Consider the following 20,534-nt stretch of genomic DNA (forward strand, 5'->3'; position numbering starts at 1 on the left):
CTTACTTACAAATACACGCATTTAGTTGTATTCAGTGTTAAAAAATATGATATGGCTCTCACGGAAATACATTTTAAAATATTTGGCTTTCATGGCTCTCTCCGCCAAAAAGGTTACCGACCCCTGGTCTAAGGGGATTTCTTTGCAAAATGAGTTTGTTTATGTCGACATGTGTTAGTTAACGTCCTCATTATCGCTAAGCAGTGACACAACACAAACATACGGTGCAACTTCTACTCATGGACCCTCCAATTTGCAAACTTTTTGGCTCACAAACATTTAAATCGCGTAAAAATTGCCCGTGTGCGAACCATGTTTCTTACATGTCTACAAACGCTTCATTCATTTTGTACCCTTCTGACAGCCATTTTGTGCTTGCTCGTATTGGGGAAAGCGAGGAAGCAGTTTTCATACCAGAGCAAAATTTAGATTGTGATGAAAACTGTCTTGTCCGAAAAAAGATCGCCAAAAGCGAACTTATATCACAGCGGAGGAAAAGAATACCACTCGTTCAGCGGTGCCTCTTCGAAGAGTAGAGACAGAGACACACACACTGCCCTTACCCCCTTCTGTCGTGAGCTGCTCCTTTGCCAATATGTACTGTAAGTGGATATTACTTCAAATATGTTTGATTGTAACAATATGGTTGTTTGTGAGGGCACCAAAGCAACTTCTGTGTGTGTGTGTGTGTGTAGAGTGGCACCTACAGTTGAGCTTCTCATTTTTGATGTTTTAGCTTGTTAATAGAGATATTTTGTTTGATATAAAGTACTGTAGATAACTTTATATTGTGTTCAAGTTATACAAAATATAGAATTTTGTCAAGGCTGTAACCCATTACCCGTATTTACATTGTTTCTTATGGAGAACTCTGCTTTACTAGAAAAACTTTTCGATTTACGAACCCTGTTCAAGAACCACTTAAGATCATAAATCCAGGTTCCACTGTAACGGTTTAGTTCAAACTACGGGCCGCCAGCGTCCAACATCCGGCACGCGGGAAGTCCCAAGTTAAAAAAAAAAAATTTATGTATTTTTAATTTTTAATTACTAGTTTTTTTCTCTGTTGTTTCTAACCCATTTTCTACCGCTTGTTACTCTTGGGGCCTGCTAGCTACTTAGGCAAAACATAATGTCTCAAAATGCATTTTCCCACCGGTAACGCGACATCGTGCTTGCGCCGCAGTGTCGGGCATATACTGTTTTATATACTTGTTTTTTTTTTATGTCACAAAGGTATTACTTTAAAAACCATTCATTTGGTTAATGTGTAATTGTGTATAGTTAATTCCTATGCAACATATTTCTGCTCAAACCCCTAATGAATCTGTCCCAATACAGCATCTACATGTACAAACGAATGTAAAACTTAACTTAAAAAATAAATAATAAAAATACCTCCCTCTATCAAAATGTAAAAGTAGAGGTAAAGGCATCGTGAAATAACAAAAAGCAGAAAAGTTTATATTAATAATGAATACATATGTATGCTTGCTTTGGAGCCCCTGCCTTGAAAAAAAAAAACAACATATTTGCCTTGGTGCCTTTCTAACTTGCCTTGGTGCCCTAAAATATGAACCCTCGTTTAAGGCAACATTTGCCTTAAAAGAGGGCTCTTTTTACCCGAGAGCAATAGTGTCGCTGAACACAAGACAATAATGACTGTGCATGTGAGCTGTACCATCACAGCTATGCCAAGGTCAGTGCGCTAGTCCAAGGGACGTCAACATGAGCTGCTTCTACTGTACTATTGCTATTTTCCCTATTTTATGAATTAAATGCATTTTATTTCGGATTATTTTGTGCTAGGTGACCCTTGGCATAAACACAAGTGTGGTTGTTTAGGGCCACAACCACTAGGGGGGCCCACACGCCTGAGCCTTTGTAAAGATTTGAAGAGTTTTTTTCTCTAAATCTATCGGTTATAAAATACGACATCATTAAAGTTCATATCAAATACATTCTGTGATCAATGTTTAATAATACGGTTGTTTTGTTCTTATTTGGAATGTGTAACAACCTACAACCCCTTGCAAAAAAAAGCTACATTTTTCATGCAACACTTAACTTTTTACTCAACACAGACGTTATCAAAGCTCACATTTATACATTCTCACCAACATTTGGAAACCAGGATGATGTCATAAAAAGCTTTTTTCCTGAGGGAACTCTCCTGAAGGAATCAATAAAGTACTATCTATCTATTGATATATAAAGGTAACAATATAATGAATCTATTTGTGGCGGCATCGAACGAAGTTTTTTGTTTAAGTTTCACTTTTGCATCTCATAGCACATAAGTGTAGCACGTTCAAGGACCATTGACTAAAGTTCGAAAATAGGGATCAGTAGTTTTTCAAAACAGGGAAGGTTTAATCCCCAGAAAATGCACAGATAATAATTTTAAAACAATGTATTATTATGATTATTATCCACATGAATCTGAAAAAAACCTTTTTTTCAATACCAAATCTTGGGAGGCATTACAAGCTGAACGCCAAAAAAAGGTTTTTACATGTGTTTTCAAAATGTTCAGTACATGTAAACATTATAGGTGTGTGTATGTTGGGCGGTGATGTTAGGTTTAGGGTGTGGGCTTTTTATGATCCTTATTATAACAATTAATTATTATTTTAAAGACTGAAATTGGACCACAAACTAAATCTTTTACAGGGCCACACGAAGCCTAGGAGAGATTACATTAATTAAATGACACATCTCGGTCCCACACACACAAATGCAAACGCAAGTGAGCGAGCGTGCTGTGAGGTTTTAATTATTGATTATTTTTGAGTCTTTGCATTTCTTTTGTACCATGAATTGTGTCTGATCAATCACTGGAGAGGAGCGATTGCATTGCTGTCATTGTATGACTCCACAATAAATTTGGCCTGGAATGATCACCTCCAACATGAAGCTTAAGATGCTTTCAGGCCCCTAGCGGACTCTCTGAATCCCTTGCAGAGCTGCCAACTAAATACCTTTTGTGCATACTACATACAATGGAGTATGAAAAATGCAAAGATGTTTGCAGGTCTGCACTTTATGGGTTTGTAAACTAAAACTGTCCTCCCTGGTTTAGTTCTAGTTAGTAGGAGAAAAACTTTAGGAGGATGTCGTGAGAAAAATGATTAAGAGACGTCATCTTGCTTCATATTGTGTGACAACATGCTAACCTGCTCCGTGACACTCATCCTGCGGTTTGGATCGATGTCTCTGCCCTCCAGCTTGGCTTTCACTCTCTTCCACACACTGACAGCATACGAGTTTCTCTCCTGGACCGCTGCAATAAAACAAGAAGTTTTTGCAATGTAGTGGAGTAACAAATACAGAAAAACAGGCAAGGTCACAGACAGTGTTGACGAGCGGGGATCCATTTACGCTCAGTGTAAGATTGAATTTGAGAGTAATGTTTCTGTCTCTGTACTGACTGGCGACCAGTCCTGTGGGTAGTCTGCACTTCGCCCAAAAGTCCAAAAGAATGATGAAAAACAGCTCAGAAGTCTACCATGAAAAAAGAAAATATATTTTGTCCTATGCCAAAACTTTAAAAGTGGCAATATATTTTCTGTTGCACCTCCCGCCCTTTTTCCTTTTATTTCGATAAGACGAATCTGCAAAAAACACACAAGTCTGAGTGCATGTGTACATTTTGACGATTGTTTTTAAATGTAGTTATTTAGCCTTTTGCCGAAAATATCATTTAGTTCAAGTCAAACTTTAGGCATCTAAAATTGATTTCATTTTCCATCCATCCATCCATATTCTACCGCTTATCCCTTATCGGGGTCACTGGAGTCCATACTTGCCAACCTTGAGACGTCCGATTTCGGGAGGTGGGGGGAGGGGGGTGCGTGGTGGTGATGGTGGTGGGGAGGCATGGTTGGGGGCGTGGTTAAGAGGGGAGTAGTATAATTCACCAATGCGAGTATTTCATATATATACGTATGAAATACTTGACTTTCAGTGACTTCTAGCTATATATATATATATTTATTTTATTGTATATATAAATAAGATAAATTAATTTCAGACAGCACCTATCAAATACGCAGTAATAAAAACACAGTTCTACTAACTATACCTTGCTTGCTGGTTACAAAAAAAAACCCAACAACACTTACCTTTCACTATTTGAGTAACCTTTGTTCTGGCGAGCGATCTCCGAATCTGGGAACATAACCTTCACGTAGACATCCGCAAATGAGAACGGGATGTTGCCTCCAGCTATCAGCATAGCTATCTTTGTCTCAGCATAAGATACACCAAAGGGTCTCCATTTTGCGAGGTGGCCCATAATACTGGGTTGTGAACGATGCTGCGCTGCGGACGCTTTGTGCTTCGCTGACCGTTCATGACTGAGTATATCCGTTCACCGTGTTCAATGGAGAAGTCTGTTCGACAAAATTTACAGCAAACATACCCCTCCCCCTTCGAACTCTCCTGGATAAACTGAAATTCTTGTTTCCATTCGTTTTGGAACTTGCAAGCGTAGTTCTTCCTTTTGCTCGTCGACGGTGTAATATATTGGGTTGGAGTCAATAACCAGGCGACGTGATGAAGTTACGTCTCTTTACTGTTTGCTTCAGAACACTCTCCAATGCATATGTTCTTTGACTGCACTTAAATGTAGTATATATGTACAATATATTTATATTATTCATAATTTATATATTGTATATATATATTATACATATTGTATTATTCATTATTATCATTGTTTATTGTGAGCGAACTGTGGTGCTGAATATACCCCAGGGATCAATAAAGTACATTCTATTCTATTCCATGTACAGTAGATGGCAGTATTGTGCTGTTTAAGAGGGTCACAACATTGCTGGAGCTTGAGGGGGCGTGGCTTCCAGCTCCGCCTGAGTTTTGGGAGATTTTCGGGAGAAAATTTGTCCCGGGAGGTTTTCGGGAGAGGCGCTGAATTTCGGGAGTCTCTCGGAAAATCCGGGAGGGTTGGCAAGTATGCTGGAGCCTATCTCAGCTGCATCCGGGTGGAAGGCGGCGTACACTCTGGACAAGTCGCCCCCTCATTGCAGGGGCAACACAGATAGACAGACAACATTCACACATTAGAGCCAATTTAGTGTTGCCAATCAACCTATCCCCTGGTGGCTGTCTTTAGAGGTGCGAGGAAGCTGGAGTACCCAGAGGGAACCCACACAATCACGGGGAGAACAGGCAAACTCCGCACAGAAAGATGCCGAGCGCAGGATCGAACCTTCGTATTGTGAGGCAGATGCACTAAGTCCTCTTCCACCGTGCTGCTAGTTGACTAAATTTCACAACATTTTAGTCAACTAATATTACACTACATTGATTCAACTTAAATATAGAAGTATAAAAGATGAAGCATCTTTAAAGTTTCCATGAAAATATCTTTGTTAAGGCTACCTACCATTTGTATAAAGCAACATAAATATTAGATTAAAGTCAAGAATGATGCAGCTTTCTATGACTTGAGTAACGTGTTTATCTTTACCAGGAGTGACATGTATTTTTGTGCTAGTAAGCATTTTTTCTTGGTTTGCTGCAGAGTCACATGGTATAGAGGTGTCACGTATAAAATATTTGAAGATAGTTTATTGGCCATGTTTATCGTTTTCTGCACTGGTCCACTGTTGTCGTATAAGCTCCCATTTCTAATAATTTCTAATCACCTATTAAGCAAAGCAAAGGTGTGTAAACTTAGTATTGCATACCAGTAGTTCATACTGTAACAGCAACTTCAATATTATGCCTGGCCTGCGCCCACTTGACAAGCGGTAGAAAATGGAACTTGCTGTTGTGTAGATGTCACAATGACTCGCCTGCTGATGGCGTCAATTTCAAAAAGGAAATATCGAGAAAAAAAATGAAAAGTTATCCTCTTTACCCCAGGTGTGACATAATACGATGTTGAATGTGTTAAATGTATACAGAATTGTTTTGGCGGTGAGAAATTCAACTCGGTTACAACAGAACGTAACCAGCTAAAAAGAGGAAATAAGCAAGGATATTAATAAGTCAGTAAAGACAATATCAATACAGTCTGATCGCTGGCCACAGATAGATGACACCTGTCTCTGAGCTGCACGTCTATGGAGACTGGGGCCGAAGTGTCTGAACATTTTGTGGTTTTACAAGGCACAGATATGACATAAATTATGCCTGCTTGTAGGACTGGGCATTATATCGCGGGTTTGTCTCTGTGGGATATACAAAATGACTATCGTGATATTCGAGTATATGTTCTCACACAGTTGCTTTTAGCTGCGGGCATTACACTGCATGCGTTTCCCACTCTTTCTTGTCTCTCCTCACAGAGACTTAAACAAGCACACCTTCTTACACACGTCACATGTGCAACGTCACACGCCCTCCCCGAGCAGAGAGGTAGCTACATGGGTAACATTAGCTGTGATGCTAACAGTGTGTTGTGAGGGGTAATAAGTAAGAGAGAAGGTGAGAATCTGGTAACCAATGTAGGAATAATTAATTCCCAAAAAAACAACAAGGGGGAGCCACGGTGGTTTGGCTTCAAGCGGGAATATGTTGAACAATAATGCGGCAAAAGCGTTGCTACAAAAAGTAGCAGCATTGCTAATTTGTAGCATCATTTGAAAAGTCACCCACTAGAGAATGAAGAGTGCTTGAAACTGCATGTCAACATCTCCATTCGGTGCCACACCCACAAAATGCAGAAGCAACAATTTCTAGATCAACACCATATGAAAAAAAAAATCAACACAGGAGATAACGTTCGCAGGACCCTACCACAGAACGAAGGACATATATACACTGTTTGATTTCCAATTATGCAGCTCATTTTTATTTGACAGTTATTGAAATATCTTGTGACATCATGCACAAAAGTGAACTTTGTTTTAACTATTGTTAGGCGCCAGCGACCCCCGCGACCCCGAAAGGGAATAAGCGGTAGAAAATGGATGGATGGATGTGGCGTTCTGTACAAAAAGTGCACTTTAATTTAGTGTTGTTTTGATATGTCAGCTTAGTGACATCATGCACAAAAGTGCACTAATAGCTTGTTTTAAAATGTCTCTGACAATCTTGCACTTTCTGTTTTGGAAATGACATGAATGTTTGTGCCACTGCTTAATAACCGTTTACTAAATACAGTTTTGTTAAATTGACTTAGTTGGGATTTCCCTCTCTGCATATATTAATGCAGTATGAAGAAGAATGTTTTAATGTAGACACATAGAATCATCATACTGCTGTGATTATATGCATCAAGTGTTAATTCAAGGCTGAGGCAAAATATCGATATATATCGTGTATTGTCTGCGATGAGGTGGCGACTTGTCCAGGGTGTACCCCGCCTTCCGCCCGATTGTAGCTGAGATAGGCGCCAGCGCCCCCCGCGACCCCAAAAGGGAATAAGGGGTAGAAAATGGATGGATGGATCGTGTATTGTGACATGGCCCAAAACTATCAAGATATTAATAAAAGGCCATATCGCCCAGCCCTACCTGCTTGCCAAGTAGGAACTTGGATTTATTTGTTCTTAGTAGGCTACTACAGTTATCATAGTATCTCTTGTCATCCAAACATCTATGCTGTGCGCACTAATTCAAAAATCGGAAAAGACGCAATACTGCGTATGTCAGTAGCCAAAGGAGTCTTTTGGAAATATCACTAATATTATTATTTTTTTAAAGTGTATGCATTTAGAATATATAATATATATTAGGGACGGCGTGGCGCAGTGGAAGAGTGGCCGTGCGCAACCCGAGGGTCCCTGGTTCAATACCCTCCTAGTACCAACCTCGTCACGTCCGTTGTGTCCTGAGCAAGACACTTCACCCTTGCTCCTGATGGGTGCTGGTTAGCGCCTTGCATGGCAGCTCCCTCCATCAGTGTGTGAATGGGTAAATGTGGAAGTAGTGTCAAAGCGCTTTGAGTACCTTGAAGGTAGAAAAGCGCTATACAAGTACAACCCATTTATTTATTTATTATATATAAACAATATACAATATAAGATTAATATACAATATTTATATTTTCATAAATGATCTATAATCACATTGTAGCTCCTGCACTGTAATCGAATCGTCAAGTGCTCAAAGATTCCCACTTGTACATCTCTATCTCACAAAGAAAAGAACCTGATTGGATCTCACCCTGCATTCATACATGCACTGCTAATGAACTGTGGTTGGATATATCCCTGCCTTGTCCTACCTCCCTACACGGTAAAATTAAATATATGATTGGATTTTGCTTCGGTCAACATTTTACATCTCATTTTTATTTGCTGACTAATCCATCAGTTGATGTCATTATTGTCTAAGTCTAGTTGCATTTGTTTTGATGAGTTGTCTTATTTTGGTCAGGGAAAAATAGGTCGTTGGAGATAACTATGATGAAAAATGTTAGTAAACAAAACTAACACTGCTTAGTAAGTACAGAAGTGCACCAATCAAACAGTCTATGACTGACTATACCTCCCCCTGGCATCAATAAAGTAGTCTAATTCTGATGTTTCAGACAAAGTTAAAGTACCAATTATTGTCACACACACACACACACACACACACACACACACACACACACACACACACACACACACACACACACACACACACACACACACACACACACAAGGTGTGGTGAAATGTGTCCTCTGCATTTGACCCATCCCCTTGCTCACCCCCTGGGAGGTGAGTGGAGCAGTGAGCAGCAGCGGTGGCTGCGCCCGGGAATCATGTTTTGTGATTTAACTCCCAATTCCAACCCTTGATGCTGAGTGCCAACCAGGGCGGTAATGGGTCCCATTTTTATAGTCCTTGGTATGACTCGGTCTTTGGTATAAACTTACAACCTACCGATTTCAGGGCGGACACTCTAACCATGTGTTAGTACCTTTTCCGGTTTTGGGGTCTCGTACAGCCCTCTTCGGACTGGGGTTGAGGCCTTTGCTGTTCATCAGTGTGCTGGGCGGGGTGTCCGTCGGGGTTCCCAGGTTACGTGGCAAGGCCTTCCGTGCATTCTGGGACATGGAGTCTGGCTGAGTCTTCACGCCACTGCATCTAACAGCTTGAGTCGATGCACAAGAGACATTTATTGAAATATTGAATTAAACATAGGTCTACCGTCTGCATGGTACAGTAGCAGATATATGCCTAGTGTCACATCACAAAATAAAACCAAATAAAAAGTTTGAATTTTACCTGCTGCAAAGCTCGTCTGTGCTACTGTTATGGGGCTTGCACAGTCATTCTCTCTTTCGGTCACCAGTGGGGATGCGAAGCCCACCAGGCCGTTATACACACTGTCGTAAAGCAAACGCAGGGCAAAAATATGAGATTCACACCAATAAAGTCAAAAACGTAGTAAAAGTACCTCTGGCTCTGGGACTGGAGCTCTTTCACAGTGGCGGGGATCTCTTCCAGCAATTCCAACTGCTCCTGATTGCGCGGCTGACCACTAGCCTGAATGACTGTGAACAAAACAACCTGGATGTTGTCCTGCCACGCCTTATACTCCATCAGGAAGTAACGCACGCTGCCCTCGTAGGCCACTTCTTCGCCATCGGCCAACGCTGCCTCCTCGTCCTGTTTACAAGAAAGATAATTATATCAAAATAGGTAAATTAATAAAAAATAAATAACTCTACCTTAGCCATGGCTTTGAGCAAGTGTTTGACGTCAGCAAGTTGGCGGTTGTGGGCTGACAAAGTGGTCTTAATGGAGTCAACGAGGAGTTGTATGTTTTCAGCACTGGACTCCAGCTGCTGCTCTCGCTCCTCCTGCGTCCTTTGCTCCGCACTCAGCTCCTCCTCAAGCTGTCTCTGAGCATAGCTCAGCCAATCGGGGCTGCCGATAGGGAAGTCCAGCACTGGACTCTGTAGCGACCACACAAAGAAAATTAAAACAGGCCAGACGCAGTTCTAATGGAAAATGCAACAGAGACAACCCACTTCTATAATATTACAATAAAGAGTTTAGCAGATCTGTTAGAGACCAGAGCCTGTAAATTGATATTTCTAAAAACAATGTACTGTCTGTTTTTGTAACATGTATGCTCAGTGTATCTGCTTTGTCTCATGGAGTTGTAATACTCTCTCTCGCTAGATCAAAAGGTGTCCAAACCATGCTGCCCGCCTGCGTCTTCATGACCCGCAAGATGGCATGTGTTCAATGAACAGAACAATTTGACCAGGAGCATATATTTAAATATCCAATAATGTGATTGCCACCATTTTATCACTATCTGGTGGCTGACGAAAGTAATTCTGCCATTAATTAACATTTCAAATAAATGAAGTACAGTCCTTAAATGACACAGTCCAACCAACCTTCCCTAATCATGGTATTAAAAAAAGTTAATATTTTCAACAAACATGGTCACACATAACCTACTCATTGAACTTTGTGGGTATTATAAAAATGTAATCAACATAAAGAACTCAAAATGACACCCATTTACTACATCCATTACAAGGGATGAACTGAAAAATACAAAACACTGTTCACACTTATCCATGTTTGCTTTGGCTGTTTGATATTTCTGATTGATTTAAAAAACCTCAAGGAGGTTGTCACGGAAGTAAACAAGGTAGGAGTTGAACTTTCATGCTCTTATTATCCAAATACAATAATGTGTAATTGTGTGTGTGTGTGTGTATATATGTATATATACACACACACACACACACACACACACACACACACACACACTTTGCATGCAGTCCGCTTTTGGCCACCGGACAAATTTTTTAAGCCTAATGCGGCCCCCCAGTCTAAAAGTTTGGACACCTGTGCTCTAGACCAACGATTCTTAAACTGTGGTGCGAGAATCACTAGTAGTACGCAGGCTCCATTTAGTCATATGCCATTCATTATTTAAGTACCGTGTTTTATTTACCTATATTCAAACACAGTGTTACTGTTCAAACCGAGTGTAATGTTACAGTGGCCAAAATTATTAAATATACTTGTTAAATAAAATGTGTGTTTTTAATGACTACTTAGGCTAGTTAAGCTACTGTATTTAATGTTGGTCATTATATTGGTTACTGTAGAGCCGAATGTACTTGGTGTAAAAAGTTAAGAGAACCAAAGCTCTTGACCTCAGGTGTCAAACTAACGTGGCCCACCATACCATTTGACGTGGCCCGCCACGCAATTTGAGGTAGACCGCCTTGCCATTTGATGTGGCCCACCAAGTCATTTCAACTGCAGCGTCATTTAAAAATATAAAATTCTAATCAAAAAGAGTTGCCTATGCAAATTGTGTTACAAGCAATGTTATGAAAATTACTTAAAAAAAGTAATTAGAGGGACTCGTTACTTTCCCCAAAAAGTAATTGACTTACTAACGGAATTGGCATTTAATAGATTTATTTAATTACTAGGGATTCAGTAATTAATGCTTCATTTTTTTTTTTTTTTACTTTCACATTTGTGGCGTACGCAGTTGGGAGATGTTTCATGAGAGAAGAGTGTGTGCCTTTGAAAGGCTGTGCTTGTTGCCAAGCAAAGCGTAAGATCAGTGAGGCTGTTTTAGCTCAGCAATGGTAGTCTGCAGACTGGAAGGAGATTGTTGACAGGCGCTGGTGGAATGTTTTTACTATTAATCAATAAAGCGATTTAATGCGCGTCAATGGCTGTGTCCTTCCTTGCAAACAAACGAGGCATTGTAGGAATGTGATAGGTGATGATTGGCACTTTAATTAATGTTCATTATTACCCCATAGTGTGTGTGCGATGACTGCCGATCGCACCCCTTAGGAAATACTTTCTGAAGCAAAGTTGCTGAGATTCTAAGGTGTCATGTCTGCATCAGAAATTGCTTGAGACTGATTTTCATGGACGATCATGTTGACTGATCATGACAATCTTGTAGGGAAGCGGCATGTATGTGTAAATCATTTGGCAACAAATCCTAGGTCAGTCAGGAATGTGACAAAATTGTTAGCTTTAGCGGGCACAATTGTATTATATAAAAAAAAAATCACAATTTTGATCAGAAAACCATGAATCTTTCAGCAGGTAACCAAATACGAAGCGGAAGTACTTGGACAAAAGGGGTATTAGTGCATTTGCTAATCAAACAGTGAAATCCCAAAATTGTACATCACTAAAAATGTCATGGCAACGTACACCAGAGGGACGTTTATTTATAAGGGACTGAAATTTACACTTTATTTTACCAGTATTGATACAAAGAAAATGTTTTCATTTAGTAAAAGTTCAACATTACAAGATAGACCATACAGTGTTATTGCTGTCCTTTGCCTATCCAGTGTGAGATATAAAAACTCACCAGTCTGTGCAAAAGTTCCAACTCCAACTGAGAAACCGTGCTACTAAACTGAGCAGCGAAAGAACATGTCTGCTGGCAGCGTTTCAACAGCTCAAACAATGCTGAGTCCATGCTAAGAGCCTCAGGGGATCGAGTGCGAAGGCCTTCGAAGTTCAGGATGGTGGAACACAAGAAGGTGACCTGAACGACAAGTCATCTTTAGAGTTAATTTCATCTTTAGGCTTTAAGAACATGCCCTTGGTGTCAGTTTTTATTTACCTGACTTGCACGCTGGTTTTCTCTGGCCACCATGGCTCGCCTCTCCCTGATAGTCATCTCAAAGTCGTGAAGAACAGGGGCCAGGGTTGGATTTGCCCCGCCTGCCCACTTAAGACGCTGCTCGATGCTCGCCTCCAGTGAGGCTAGCTTCTCCTGGAGAGACCAGTTATACACAGGAAATGAACATTTGCTCAACATATTTAATTAACCCTTTGTACAAGCTCGACAAAACACACTTGATCTTAGGATCCAAAAGGATCATACGTCAGCAATAAATGTTTTTTTATTTTACTTTCAATGCTTGCAATCATTTTACAACTTCAGATGTATCAAATCATATCAATTTTCATCATTTTTATTGTTTACTGGTCTTTTTGTAAATACATTTTTAAAGGAGAATGCAATACATGCAATATTTCTAAAAATAAGTAGAATATTCAAAGTCAGGTAACTCATAACATTGATTTTGATACAGTAGACAAAACAGATTAGCGTTTATATAGTTTTACTGAGCTTGAATAAAAGAATTGAATAGAATGCACTTTATTGTCATTATATTTGCATATAATGAGATTAAGGACTCAGATTTAAGGTGCGGTAGTGGAAAAAAATATGGGATAAAAATAAATTACACAAAAAGTAATAAAGATAAAAAATAAGAATTGAAATAGACTACTATCCAACTACTATCCCCAAGAATGGGAAAGTAGGCAGTTTATCGAGTTCAAACAAGTCTTTTATATACAGTATCTGCTATGTTATAAATAACTGTCAGTTTAACTAATTTATGCTCATGAAGGCTCTGAGAATTTCTAGTGGTTGAGATAGATAGATAGATAGATGGATGGATAGATAGATAGATAGATAGATAGATAGATAGATAGATAGATAGATAGATAGATAGATAGATAGATAGATAGATAGATAGATAGATAGATAGATAGATAGATAGATAGATAGATAGATAGATAGATAGATAGATAGATAGATAGATAGATAGATAGATAGATAGATAGATAGATAGATAGATAGATAGATAGATAGATAGATAGATAGATAGATAGATAGATAGATAGATAGATAGATAGATAGATAGATAGATAGATAGATAGATAGATAGATAGATAGATAGATAGATAGATAGATAGATAGATAGATAGATAGATAGATAGATAGATAGATAGATAGATAGATAGATAGATAGATAGATAGATAGATAGATAGATAGATAGATAGATAGATAGATAGATAGATAGATAGATAGATAGATAGATAGATAGATAGATAGATAGATAGATAGATAGATAGATGTATAGATAGATAGTACTTTATTGATTCCTTCAGAAGAGTTCCTTCAGGAAAATTAAAATTCCAGCAGCAGTGTACAGAGTTGAGATCAATTTAAAAAAAAGTAAAAAGTAAATAATGGGGGTTTAAATGGAAACAAAATAGAGAAATATTACAATAAGAATAAAAAATAAAAAGCAATACAACAGTAAAATAAGAATATAACAAGACAAAGTAGGCAGTAGTGACCATGTTATGAAAACGTATTGCACTGTTATTGTTTTGCATCCCCTGTCATCCTAGTACCCCCCGCCCTCCGCCCCAGAGAGGAGTTGTACAGTCTAATGGCGTGTGGACCACAAATAAACCTAAACAATAGTTTCTTGTTTTTTAATTGTCAAAATTTAGATTGAGTTTTTCAAAGAACTGCATAGTATTGTACCTGGATTTCATTGTGTTACAAAATAACAGTTATGAGAGTCAAAGAGTCAAGAGATCTTAAAAGACAGTGTGTATACTTTGTATCTTATTCTATCAATGTACGGTGATTTTTTATATATATATATATATATATATATATACTGTATATATATATATATATATATATATATATATATATTTATTAGGGGTGTAACGGTACGTGTATTTGTATTGAACCGTTTCCGTACAGGAGTTCCGGTTCTGTTCGGATGTGTACCGAACGACACGGACATATTAAGTAGCGCACCGCACGTTGTGTAAACGACGCACACCGAGGCATCATGAATAGATTTACATGGACCCCGACTTAAACAAGTTGAAACACTTATTCGGGTGTTAACATTTAGCGGTCAATTGTACGGAATATGTACTGTACTGTGCAATCTACTAATAAAATTTTCAATCAATCAAAAAACAACAACACACGGCATGCTAGCAACACTGGGCTATGATAGACTGACCACACCACCTCTTTTCACGGGATATGTCCTCTTTGCGGAGGTGTCCAGGTGGAGTTTCTTAAATGCCTCGAATGTCCGGCATTTTAAGTTAGGGTTGCATGTATTTTCAATGTACGTTCAGGGTTAAGAAGGGGTGAAAAACAAAAAAAAAAGTGGTGCAGCAGCAACATTCGTGAGTGAGGGGCAGAGACAGAGAGAGCGAGAGAATTATGATAAATACGCAAGTGTCGCCAAGCTCTGCTTTTTACCCATAGATTTATTAGATTTTGTTTTTTATTATCTATAGCAGGGGTGTCAAAAGTGTGCCCTGATGGCCATTTGCGGCCCACAGCTCATGTTTTAAAGGCCCACAGCACATTCTAAAAATACTATTAAAATAAACAAAAACATAAACAAAAGTGAAATAAAAAAGCTTGAAGGATAAATGTAATTTAGAAAAAGTTGCTAACGTTGACTAATAAAACAAAGCTGTTTTTTTTTCTTTCAAACTGTCATTGCTCAAAACATAATATTGAATCAAAATCAATGTTATTATGAATTATTGACCTATCCAAGTTTCCGATTACTTCACATCAACTATTCCACTAAGAAAAATATTTTTGGTGGAAGATTTAGCAAATTTGTTAAAAAAATAATCAAAAAAATGTATATTTGGTGGTTTCTTACTGTAACGAAAATGAACCGAACCGTGACCTCTGAACCGAGGTACGTACCGAACCGAAATTTTTGTGTACAATTACACCCCTAATATATATAGTTTACATGCAGTCCGCTTTTGCAAAAAAAAAGTTTTTTTTTTAAGAAGCAAACTACCTGACAACATTTCAGACCATTAACCTTAACAGTGAACAATATCACATAAAGAACACATGTAATGCCTGTTTTAGACCTGAGGGATGCACAAGTGTAATTACTCAAAACAAAGTATCAAATTATCAGTAAGATGGATTTTTTTTTATATAAATATAGAACCATAAATTCTGAAGGCATGCAGGCAGAAAGAGCAAATGGTCATAAGTGTGGTATTTTAGCAGTATGTTATATGTAATGAATGAAGATAAACAGTATGTCAAATGACAAACCTGAATCGCCACAATGGCTCCCTCATCCTGACTCAATTTGTAGAGCTTCTTCTTCATGTTGCTGAGAATGACAGCGCGAGGAGGAATGTTGACACTTAGAGCCTGATTATTAGGACCAAGGACATCTTCATGCTGCCACTGGAGGAGACACATTGACACCGTTTTAAAACGAGCAAAAACTAACAATTCGACAAAACCATTATTTGCTAATTTGTGGTTTGCATTTCCTTGGAGGCATATTTGCGTGTTATGTTAGTACTTAAATAGAAAGTGGTTTGAATGCGCTACCTGGACGGGGAATAGTGCTGCAGTTATGAATACAAGGCTCTGACAATACTGGATGATTACTGTTAATGTTTTCTTTTTAATGTGGAATAAGAAATGTGTTTTGTAACCGTGAAAGGCAAACTCAAGGCGCGGAGGCCCGCTATTTTGTTATACATGTGTCTTTTTTTTATTTTTTATAATTCTGACCTTTTTTTTTTTTTCAAACTTTATCGAACAGGTTTTTTTTTTTTTAACTTGACATAATTTGATACAAGCGTTTCCAATCTTTTCGGAAACCCTTGATGAAATCGCAGCAAATCAAAGCCTTTTTAATGGTCCTGGCTTGTCATTATAGCAAGAGATCTACTGTAATGCCTATTAGTGGTAAATCATTTTAGATGACGGAAGCAACTATGAGCCTGTATCGTCGTTCTTTAAAACATGAACTTAAAACTCAATGTTGAAACAGTTTTTTCACGGCACATGAATATTTTCTCAGCCACTAGTGAGTACCTGAAACATGGCCGTGTGCAGCTGAAGCCTCTGCAAGCTGGCCTTGGCGGCATCCAGGTTGCCATCCAACCTTCGCAGCAGGTCCAACTTCTTCCAGGCTGTGTCGTAAGAGGCGGCCAGGACTGTGGCTCTGTTCAGCAGCAGTTGGGAGACCCGGCCCGATGCCAGACTCTGCTCAGCTCCTTTCTTACAAAGCTCATCAAGGGAGACCTAACAAAACATAAAGGAGTGGTTAGGAGTACTGTTTGCCGTGATCTTTTTGCTTACACTGACCAGGTGCGTCAAAATCATTACTAATACGATATAAATATAAACAACCTTAATGTGAGAAAATAATGTACAGTACATTTAAAAATAATATTTACTGATGCACAGTTGCATTTAAGTCAACTACCAGTTCAAAAACTCATCAAGTCCTGGTCCAATATGTTATTGTTATTACTAAAAAGTCCCATGTTGTCGACATAAAATTTGAAATTTAAATGGGATATTTCTTATTATAACTAGTAATTTTAATTTATTTTTTGTGGTATTGTAAACTAGGTGTGTAAAAAAATATTTTCAAATTAATCGCGATTCTTATTTGTAACAATTCTTTATAGTCAAAAAAAAATAAAAAATAAAAATAAAAATCTGTCCTGTCCAGCCTCTTAGGCAAATGAAGCAAATGCCCATATTTGCTCTACAGATTAACTTTAGAAAAGAGAGGTGTGGTATACTTCTTTTATTGCGTTATTTACATTTGACTTTATTAAATGTTTGGGAGGATTTCTTTTAAATAATATAAACATGTATTCGGGAAGTTTATTTTTTTGATGAAAGAATGTAGTTAATCCCTGACCTGGCTTCCGATCTTAATAAAAAAGTGTTGATTTTGAATCGAGAATCATTTTGAATACAAACCCTGTTTCCATATGAGTTGGGAAATTGTGTTAGATGTAAATATAAACGGAATACAATGATTTGCAAATCCTTTTCAACCCATATTCAGTTGAATGCACTACAAAGACAACATATTTGATGTTCAAACTGATAAACTTTTTTTTTTTGCAAATAATCATTAACTTCAGAATTTGATGCAGCAACACGTGAGAAAGAAGTTGGAGAAGTTGGGAAAAGTGGCAATAAATACTGATAAAGTTGAGGAATGCTCTTCAAACACTTATTTGGAACATCCCAGAGGTGTGCAGGCTAATTGGGAATAGGTGGGTGCCATGATTGGGTATAAAAACAGCTTCCCAAAAAATGCTCAGTCTTTCACAAGAAAGGATGGGGCGAGGTACAACCCTTTGTCCACAATTGCGTGAGCAAATAGTCAAACAGTTTAGGAACAGCGTTTTTCAAAATGCAATTGCAAGAAATGTAGGGATTTCAACATCTTCGGTCCATAATATCATCAAAAGGTTCAGAGAATCTGGAGAAATCACTCCACGTAAGCGGCATGGCCAGAAAGCAACATTGAATGACCGTGACCGTCGATCCCTCAGACGGCACTGTATCAAAAACCGACATCAATCTCTAAAGGATATCACCATATGGGCTCAGGAACACTTCAGAAAACCACTGTCACTAAATACAGTTGGTCGCTACATCTGTACGTGCAAGTTAAAGCTCTACTATGCAAAGCGAAAGCCATTTATCAACATCATCCAGAAACGCCGCCGGCTTCTCTGGGCCCGAGATCATCTAAGATGGACTGAGGCAAAGTGGAAAAGTGTTCTGTGGTCTGACGAGTCTACATTTCAAATAGTTTTTGGAAATAATCAACATTGTGTAATCCCGACCAATGGGAAGCGAACCATCCAGACTGCTATCGACGCAAAGTTCAAAAGCCAGCATTTGTGATGGTATGGGGGTGCATTAGTCCCCAAGGAATGGGTAACTTACACATCTGTGAAGGCACCAATAATGCTGAAAGGTACATACAGGGGGACTTCACGGTGGCAGAGGGGTTAGTGCGTCTGCCTCACAATACGAAGTTCCTGCAGTTCTGGGTTCAAATCCAGGCTCGGGATCTTTCTGTGTGGAGTTTGCATGTTCTCCCCGTGAATGCGTGGGTTCCCTCCGGGTACTCCGGCTTCCTCCCACTTCCAAAGACATGCACCTGGGGATAGGTTGATTGGCAACACTAAATTGGCCCTAGTGTGTGAATGTGAGTGTAAATGTCTGTCTATCTGTGTTGGCCCTGCGATGAGGTGGCGACTTGTCCAGGGTGTACCCTGCCTTCCGCCCGATTGTAGCTGAGATAGGCGCCAGCGCCCCCCGCGACCCCAAAAGGGAATAAGCGGTAGAAAATGGATGGTACATACAGGTTTTGGAACAACATATGCTGCCATTTAAGCGCAGTCTTTTTCATGGACACCCCAGTTTATTTCCAAGGCAAATTCAGCAAGTGTTACAACAGCGTGGCTTCGTAAAAAAAAAAAAAAATAGTGCGGGTACTTTGCTGGCCCGCCTGCAGTCCAGACCTGTCTCCCATCGAAAATGTGTGGCGCATTATGAAGCGTAAAATACGACGGCGTAGACCCCAGAACGACTGAAGCTCTACATAAAACAAGATTAGGAAAGAATGCCACTTTCAAAGCTTCAACAATTAGCTTCCTCAGTTCCCAAACGTTTATTGAGTGTTGTTAAAAGAAAAGGTGATGTAACACAGTGGTGAACATGCCCTTTCCCAACTACTTCGGCACGTTTTGCAGCCATTAAATAAGTTAATTATTATTTGCAAAAAAAAATAAAGTTTATGAGTTTGAACATCAAATATCTTGTCTTTGTAGTGCATTCAATTGAATATGGGTTGAAAAGGATTTGCAAATCATTGTATTCTGTATATATTTACATCTTACACAATTTCCAAACTCATGTGGAAATGGGGTTTGTAGAAAATCTAGTCTAAATCAAATCATTAGCCCTGAGATTCGAATCGTGTGGCGCCCAAAGATTCACAGCCTTATTTTTAACTATCTTTATTGCTAAGTGGCATTAAACAACAGGAGGAGACACAAATTGACACTGTTTTAAAACGAGCAAAAACTAACAATTTGACAAAACTGTTATCTGCCCATTTGTGGTTTGCATTTGCTTGGAGGCATATTTGCATGTTATGTTAACACTTAAATAGAAAGTGGTTTGATTGCTCTACCTGGATGGGTAAGAGTGCTGCAGTTATGAATACAAGGCTCTGACAACACTGGATGCTTACTGGTAATGTTTTTTTTTAATGTGGAAAAAGAAATGTGTTTTGTAACCGTGAAAGGCAAACTCAAGGCTGGGAGGCCCGCTATTTTGTTGTACAAGTGTCTTTTTTTTAATTTTTTATAATTCTGACATTTTTTTTTTTTCAAACTTTATCGAATAGGTTTTTTTTTTAACTTAATATAAATTGATACAAGCTTTTCCAAACTTTTTTGAAACCCTTTATGAAATCACAGCAAATCACAGCCTTTTTTATGGTTCTCGATTGGCATTATAGCAGGAATCTACTGTAATGCCTATTAGTGGTAAATCATTTTAGATGAAGGCAGCAACTATGAGCCTGTATCGTCATTCTTTAAAATTGACCTTAGTTTTATACCAAATACAAGAAATCTACCAAAAAGACCTTCTATATACTAACAACATCAAAACGTGTACAAATTGACTTCCTGTTCAGGGCAAAGTAAGCTTGAGATTAAAAGCATGACAATATTACTTACCATAACAACTCACAAAATGCACCCATACAATTTTTTTTATAGATTGTTTCAGCAAGTACGAAAGCTTAATTGTCATTGTACTGTAGTAAAAATATGCAATAAAATTATCCCCAGCAGCTTTATTAGATATAAGTATTAAATATACATATAATTCTACGTCGACAAACAATTCCTATTCTCCTTACGTCTTGGGCCAAGTTCACATGCAA

General features: G+C 38.5%; 1 protein-coding gene across 4 annotated transcripts in view; it reads right to left on the minus strand.

Annotated features, from left to right (window-relative positions):
- smg1 (SMG1 nonsense mediated mRNA decay associated PI3K related kinase) overlaps positions 1-20,534 on the minus strand; it is a 101,236-nt gene that overhangs the window by 1,732 nt on the left and 78,970 nt on the right. For all 4 annotated transcript variants that reach the window (XM_061884179.1, XM_061884178.1, XM_061884176.1 and 1 more), the window contains exons 55-63: positions 16,631-16,840; positions 15,851-15,988; positions 12,541-12,693; positions 12,283-12,462; positions 9,632-9,859; positions 9,358-9,569; positions 9,186-9,286; positions 8,878-9,051; positions 3,177-3,283 (exon numbers count right to left, since the gene is read on the minus strand). In XM_061884179.1, the coding sequence (XP_061740163.1) occupies positions 3,177-3,283; positions 8,878-9,051; positions 9,186-9,286; positions 9,358-9,569; positions 9,632-9,859; positions 12,283-12,462; positions 12,541-12,693; positions 15,851-15,988; positions 16,631-16,840 (1,503 nt within the window). The remainder of the gene's footprint in view (positions 1-3,176; positions 3,284-8,877; positions 9,052-9,185; positions 9,287-9,357; positions 9,570-9,631; positions 9,860-12,282; positions 12,463-12,540; positions 12,694-15,850; positions 15,989-16,630; positions 16,841-20,534) is intronic.

The sequence above is a fragment of the Nerophis ophidion genome, linkage group LG23 (genome assembly GCF_033978795.1).
Source record: "Nerophis ophidion isolate RoL-2023_Sa linkage group LG23, RoL_Noph_v1.0, whole genome shotgun sequence".
NCBI classification, from domain to species: domain Eukaryota; kingdom Metazoa; phylum Chordata; class Actinopteri; order Syngnathiformes; family Syngnathidae; genus Nerophis; species Nerophis ophidion.